The sequence below is a fragment of the Rhea americana genome, unplaced genomic scaffold, assembly GCF_003343005.1.
Source record: "Rhea americana isolate MKP2758 unplaced genomic scaffold, rheAme1 scaffold_43, whole genome shotgun sequence".
Classification (NCBI taxonomy): Eukaryota; Metazoa; Chordata; class Aves; order Rheiformes; family Rheidae; genus Rhea; species Rhea americana.
In genome coordinates this window covers 829849-836954 of record NW_028186568.1, presented here as the reverse complement: position 1 = coordinate 836954, position 7106 = coordinate 829849, and the positions used below count along the sequence as shown (strand labels likewise).

Sequence of the window (7106 nt, the reverse complement as noted above, 5' to 3'; positions counted from 1 at the left end):
AAAAAAAAAAAAAAAAAAAAAAAAAAAAAAAAAAAACAATACCAGGAAGCTAGTAAGGAAGAAGCAGAATGTTGTTCTCCTGGTAGATAGTCTTTAGCTAATATTCTTTTGTTGTTGTTTTGTCTACTAAACTGAAACAGGGCATTTATTTTTGATTCCAGTCAAGTGATAGTGCAGACAGAGCACCAAGGCATATGAGTGGCAGAATATATAATTTTCATTTTAAAGGAGCATTCAACATTTTGAGCATCCCTCCACCTGAATTACAGGCATTCAGCTTTTCACAGATTACAATTCAGTAAGATGATACTACAGCTTCTTGCCTGTGAAAGAAATGGTCCAGCTGAGCACTCCTGCTGCTTCTCTGAACTGTCCTGTGTGCCTATGGTGAGCCAAACCAGCTCCCTCAAGCTCAGGTGAGTGCTAGACCTGGCACAAGGAGTGGCAAGGCGGTAGTGCCAGGACAGGGACTAGGGGAAATGGAACAGCTGTTCTTCTGGCCACTAGATAACTCAATCATGATTTGATCTTCATCTTTAGGATCCAGTCTGTAGTATACTTATGACCATATTCTGTAAATGTCTGTAAACCAAACACTGAAGAAAGTACACCAATGCCAAACAGTTATTGTTCACTCCTGAGAGTGGCCTTGGTACCTTGGTCCTGCAATGCCATTATACCTTGCCCGACTTCTCTGTATGTTGTAACATTGTTGCATTATATTCAGAACTGTGTTTTCAAATCTTCATGCTGGAATGTTTAAAAAGCACGATGCATAATTAGGAGTGTAGGTTTTTGGTAGCAGCCTTATCTTACACCTTTACTTTTGTTATTGGGTAGTGTACTGCACTTCACAATGTCATTTCTCTTGTGCTAGGCCAATTATCTTTGTATTAAAAGCTAACATGGTGATATATATAAAACTATCCTATAATACCAAATCCTTCAAATGAAATATCAAGGTGCATCTAATCTAGGTATCTGTGGGCTGCCACTGAAAGGGGCTGTCTTCCTCTCCTTTCCCCTTGCTGTGTATTCCTGAGTGGATCTAGCATTGAGTCTTAGTCTCTCAGTTCAGTAAGTTGATCTGACAGAAAACTATTCTTCCCTGCTCCTTCCCAGTTGTTTTTTTTTTTTCTTCACATTTAATTAGTTTGCTGAATTGTCTCACCTTGCAGATGCCTTTTAACTAAATCCCATTAAGGGGAAAAGGAGGAAGAGCATGGGCAGGGGTGTAGGRCAGCAATGCCCCTTTGCAGAGCAGCTGGGTACAGGAAAGCACACCCTCAAAACCTGTTGCTGAAGATGCAAATCATCGAGTGCCAAAGAACTTTGATTTGAGCATATTGCTATCAAGGAAAAGATCAAAGAATCATAGCAAAGAATACTAATATGCTATCTGCTCGAATACACAATTTTAWTAAAAGGTAAAAGAAACAACACTAGCTGCTTAATTAGTTACTGCCATGACTGATTCAGTATTTGTTATCTATATTGTTGGAATTAAGTCTTCACAAGGCTTCAAAATATTAAGTATATCAGAAACAAATATAGAAAATGTCAGACTTTGGAGGAATAGCTACAGAACTGTGTGGAAGTATCAAATACTTGGATGTATGTGACATCCTGTGTGTGGGGGGGGGGGGGAGGGGGCCTACTGAAATGATGTCCCTTCAAGGCTTCACAGGTAGGTAAAAAGTATTAATGCCATTCAGGATCACTGTTCTTCTGATAACAGTCAATGTGTTTCTAAATCATAGGAAGATGCCCACTTGGCATATTGCTAGCAGAAAACCTTTGAGAAGTTGTTCCAAATCACAGCAAGGGGCAATTTTTATTCTTATACTGATCATAGTTTCAGCTATTTAATCTGTCATATCTTTCTCTGTGATACTGAAGAGCTCTTATCAACTTTGTGTTCCCCAGGAATTGCTACTTAAGAATACACTCAAGTTTTTCAATTTTGTTGTTAGTTGCACATATTGGACACTTTGATTTAGTGTTTTTAATTGTTACGGCTTTTCTCAATCTTTTTCCAATTAAGTGATTTTTCTCAGAAGAGTGGACACTGAAATTGAATGCAGAAGCAGATGTAACAGTGAGGAAATACTGAGGTAATATGTAGAAGGCTTGGTTTCATATAAGGAATTATAATTCCTCTCTATTACTAGTTCCTCTGGCCAGATGGCTACACTATGAGAACTTGCTGTTGTCTCAGTAAGACTTTTCTTGGAGTAACAGTCTCCCAGGAGGGCATCCCACCCTTTAACTGTGCTCTCTTGTTCTGCATGGATCTTGCACTTGCATACAAAAATGCATTTTTTTTTTTAATCATCACAAGTTACTCGGAGTAGTTGCTGCTGGACSTGTCTGCTCCTGCTCTACTGGCAGGTATTTCACCCCAAAACTAAAGCGGTGGATTTCACACGTTGGCTGTGTCCCCGGGCCGCACCAGGAAGCGGGAACAAYTATCTACCCCACGGATTACATTACACCCCCGACGCTTCTCCCCAGGCAGACCGAACCCTCGGGGCACGGCGAGATGGCGCCTCGCCCGCTTCTCCTGGCCGATGCCTCGGCCCCTTCTCGCTTCCCTTCTCCCGCCCCGGGCGGAGCCCGACAGGCCGCAGCAACCCGCAGCCCCTCCCCGCCGGTGGCAGGACGGGGCCGTGTCCCCACCCCTGCCCCTCCTGYCGGGGATTCCTCTAACCGCCACAACGGCTGTAGGGTGCGTTTGCCCAATCAGAGCACCGAAGGCTCTTTTCCCACCACCTCGCCCTGCGGCATGCTGGGAGATRTAGTCCGCAGACCAGCACTCTAGCCTTGATGAACTACATTACCCAGAAAGCTCTGCGGCGCCGAAGCCCTGTGTCTATTGCCCGAGAATGAGCCTACTGAACAGGCTCGGGCAGGGGGAGAGACCAATAGCGGCCGAGCTCTGAGCGCTCGGGGCCAATGGAAGCGCGCGGCAGGCGGGAAGGGGCGGGGCGATGCGAGGCCGGGAGGAACCTACTGGCCTCCGCTGGCGGAAAGAGGGCTGGCGGGGCCGGCTGGGCGCAGGGAGCGGCGGGACGGCTCCGCGCCGGTAAGGAGGGGGCGGGCGGGAGGCTGGGGGCCGGACCGGACCGGACCGGACCGGCGTTCGGGCGAGGCGGCGCGCGGCGCTGGCCCGTGGCTCCCAGCAGCCGCCCGGGACCGCCACGCCCGGCGTTTTGGCTACTCGCGGCTGCTTGGTTCTGCGTCGCCCCCGGACCGGATGCGTCACCTCAACGGCCGCGCCGTAACGGCCGCGCCCGGGAAGGAGGCAGAGGTGCCCCGCCCGCAGGCGCCGCTCTGCGTGCTGCGGCCCCTGTGTTGGGCTGGGCGGGGGCCTCGGGGCGCTGGAGGGGGGCCCGAGAGCGGCCGCTGCGGAGGGTGCTTGCCGGAGCCGTGAAGGAGAGCTCATCCAGGCAAAACTGAAAGAGCCTGTTCAGGAGTAAGGGTCGCTCCTGCAGCGTTTGTAGGAGCGCCGAGGGGGTGCAAGAGCGTTTACCTTTGCCAGGCTACAAGGAGTAAGGCTGGGAGGAGAAACCTTATTGTGGTTCAGAGTGCTGCTGGGCAGGAAAAAAGCAAAGCGAGGTGGCCCGTTCACGAAAGCACTGGTTTGTATCTGTCAAGAATGTTGCTTCTGTCCCGGCAGGTCCTTGAGTACCCCAGACTCCGGTTTTCCCACGATGACTGCCTGGGTGCCTTCGGATGCGCTGGGTCGACGAATCTTGTGTGGCACAGAATACGCAACTGTGCAGTATGTTGGCAGTGTTCCTCCTACAGCAGGTAAATYTAATAACACACCGAGTGTCGATTTTTAAATTCTAGTGAGTTCAATGGGTGTTTAAGGAGGGAGGTGGGATGCCAGCAATAATGGATAGCCTCAGTGTTTTAAGAAAATATTTCTTGTTTTTTTTCCGTTTTTAATTCCATGTAAGGTGTACAAAGTGCCCCTTCTATTYTAACACATGTTGATGTGTGAAGAAATGCTGTTTGTGCAGCCTGTGTAATAACATTATAACAAAGAGAGCCCTTGGAAAAGCTTGCTAACCTCTTGTACAATATTCATAACAACTTTTATTGGATGAGCTAGCCAGGGAACGCCGAAGGGTGAAGACCAAAACTATTGCTGAGCATGAGCTAATAGATATTTATGTAGGCATTAACATTGCAGTTTCCTTGATGTTATGTAGATTTACACAAACAATAAACTAAGGCTTTGCTAGAGCCTTGTTGTGTGTTTTGCAATAAGGATGATTGAATTATGTAATTTCCTGGGCTCAGTGCATCTCTTAACATTGCTGTGGTGATTTTGAGCGTGCTTATGAGACAATAATTATCTTGGCTTAGAAAGAAACCTTCTCGAGGCCAAAGACTTTCTAACTAACTCAGTGGTTCAAATCACCGTGAGTTTTTTGTTTCATTTTGTTTTCCTAACACTGGCTCTGTTCATTGGTGTTGGTCACCGGTTTATTGTTAAGGTCTTTGGGGAAAAGACACAGTCTCTCTCTGCCTTTCTATATGACTTAGTACCATTTAGTTCTTTTGCCTTCCACTCGTTTTTAGAAACCAGTCTTCTGTGAGGCTTTTCTGTAGCTCTTATGCTCATATGTTAACATTGTCCATTGAAAAAAAAGACAAGTAGAAGGTGGTAATTCATGATTTTTTTTACCTTATTGATCTTGAGTAAATACTGGAAACTTCTAACTCAAGAGTTGTGGGGTGGGGCTTTGGGAGACCTTTTTTTTTTTTTTTTTGCTTTGTTTTTTGTTCTATTTTTAAGTCAAGACTGGCAAAAGGATTGTGAAAGGAGTTTTTGATCTGAACTGGTTGTGTTCTATTGCAATAGAAAAATCTTACTGCCTTCATTTATTCATTGGTCTTTATGAACAGTCCGTTCCCTGACTGGCACAGTTTGGAAAGGAAAAAGGCAGGCAGCAGTGACAGAACAGCAGGCTAGGAACTTACTTGATAACATATTCAAGTGCATGGGGCCAAAGAAGAGTCACCCCAGAGTGACTAGTCTGACTGGGAGGGCACTATATGTCACCTTTGAAACCCTGTAGTGACARGGGATAGGGAGGAGAATCCCTGGTGCTTCGAAGGAGGCCAGCATTGTGCTCAGCTCTGGAAGGGGCAAGAAGGAGAGCTGGGGGAACTCTAGGCTCATCAGCCTCACCTCAGTCCCTGGAAGGATCGTGGAATTTATCAACTTAGAATCCATTTSCAAGCACATGAAAGACGAGATGATAACTGGGAATACTCGATGCTTGTCAGTAAGGGCAAGTCATCCTTGGCTAACCAGACTGTCTTCCGTAATGGTATAACTGGGAATGCGGACAAAGAGAGAATGGTGGATATAATATACCTTGACTTCAATGAGACTTTTTACGTAGTYTTTAATAAGAAGCTTGTTTGGAAGCTAGGGAAATATGAGGTAGATGAATAGATTGAGGTTGAAAAACAGCAGGACTGCAGAGCTGAAAAGTGGTGATCAGTGACTTGGCTGATATCTGGTAACATGCAAGTATTCTAGAAATAATATGGGGGTCTGTATTGTTCAGTCTATCCATCAGTGTCTCAGAGAATGACACAAGTTCATCCTCAGCAGACTTTCCAATGGCATTATATAGTAGGGAGACTGACTGATGTAACAACTGGCAGAATGGCGATTCGAAGGGGCTTGTATGAACTTTAGGACTGGGACTTACGAAATTAAAGAAGTAATATGAATTTCCATACTAGAGCAAAACAACCCCATATATTAGTACAAACTAGGAAGCAGCAGTAACCCCCAGGGTTTGCTGTAAAGGACTTGGGAATTAAGGTGGATTCCATGATGAATGTGAAGCAATAGTAAGCTCTTCTTACAAATAAGACATGCATTTTACTGGGATAGCTTTGGAGAAACATGGCCAGCAAATCAAGGGAAGCTGCTGTCCCCCACTTGATGCTAGTGAGGCTGTACTTCATTACAACATTACCAAGGTAGTCAAGGGCGTAGACCATGTGTCCTGTGAAGGTGGTTGAGGGATTTGGGCTTGTGTAGTATGGTACAGAGGAGGCTGAATGGCAATTTGCCTACAACTGTTTGAAGAATGGTTACAAAGATAGCAGAGCCAATTCTTCTTGCTATGCCTAGATTATGTAACAAGGGGTAGTAGCAATAAATTGTGACTTAGAAGATTCAGATTGGAAATCAGGAAAAACTTTCTCACTACAAAAATAACGTGTTTTTGGAATAGGCTGTCCAGAGAGGTGGTGAAATTTCAGTCCTTGGAGATTTTCCAGCTTTCATCAAAGACTTACATGACCTGATGTAGTACCTGAGGATAATTCCCTGCTTTGAGGTAGAGTAGGATCTTCAGAGGTCCTTCCAACCACTGGTTCTACGGCAGTGATGCCAGAACTCTGAATATATCTACTATATTTTTCAGGAATTTGGCTTGGAGTGGAATGGGATGATCCTCAGAGAGGGAAACATAATGGTACCTATGAAGGAACACAGTATTTCAAGTGCAGGTGAGTCGATTCCCAGTGTTGATATGTCCTGTGTAGTAGCAAAGGTGACCACAGCTTTTAGAGCAAAATTTTTTGTTATCAGTTGGCTGATATGTAAAGAGAGGAATCTTAGCCGTGGACTGTCTACACTAGAAAGGCTGTTAAATTCTTATTAGTCCAGATACAAGGATTGGAATGTGGTGAATACTTAGAAAATACATACCTCTGAAAACACCACTTGTAATAAATATGACTTTTTGATGTTGCTAGCCTCAGCATCACTCTGCTACTTTAGTAGATTTAGACCTCCTACTTTAGTGAGGAATACAGTGTGTCCTGCTGACTTTCCTGTTTAATTCTGAGATGAAGTACTTGTCCTTATTAGCTGTCTTAAATATAGCTAAGATTTGGACTTAAGATAACTTGCATGCATCTTGCTAAGGGAAAGCATCAAGTTCCTGATAACTGTCTGAATATTTGTATCACTGAGGAACTAAGTATGTTCACTTTGCATTTAATACACACAAAATACAGTGCAGCTGTGTTTTTTCTTTTTTCTTTTCTTTTTTTTTTTTTTT

General features: G+C 44.7%; 1 protein-coding gene across 4 annotated transcripts in view; it reads left to right on the top strand.

Annotated features, from left to right (window-relative positions):
• The first annotated feature begins 2997 nt into the window (after positions 1–2997).
• The window catches only part of TBCE (tubulin folding cofactor E), a 33281-nt gene continuing 29172 nt past the window's right edge, over positions 2998–7106 (top strand). The window contains exons 1-3 of one of the 4 annotated variants that reach the window (XM_085315447.1): positions 2998–3085; positions 3680–3813; positions 6465–6549. In XM_085315447.1, coding sequence (XP_085171573.1) covers positions 3714–3813; positions 6465–6549 — 185 coding nt within the window. In that variant the 5' untranslated portion in view covers positions 2998–3085; positions 3680–3713. The other 3 variants (XM_085315450.1, XM_085315448.1, XM_085315451.1) reach the window with 3 other exon arrangements.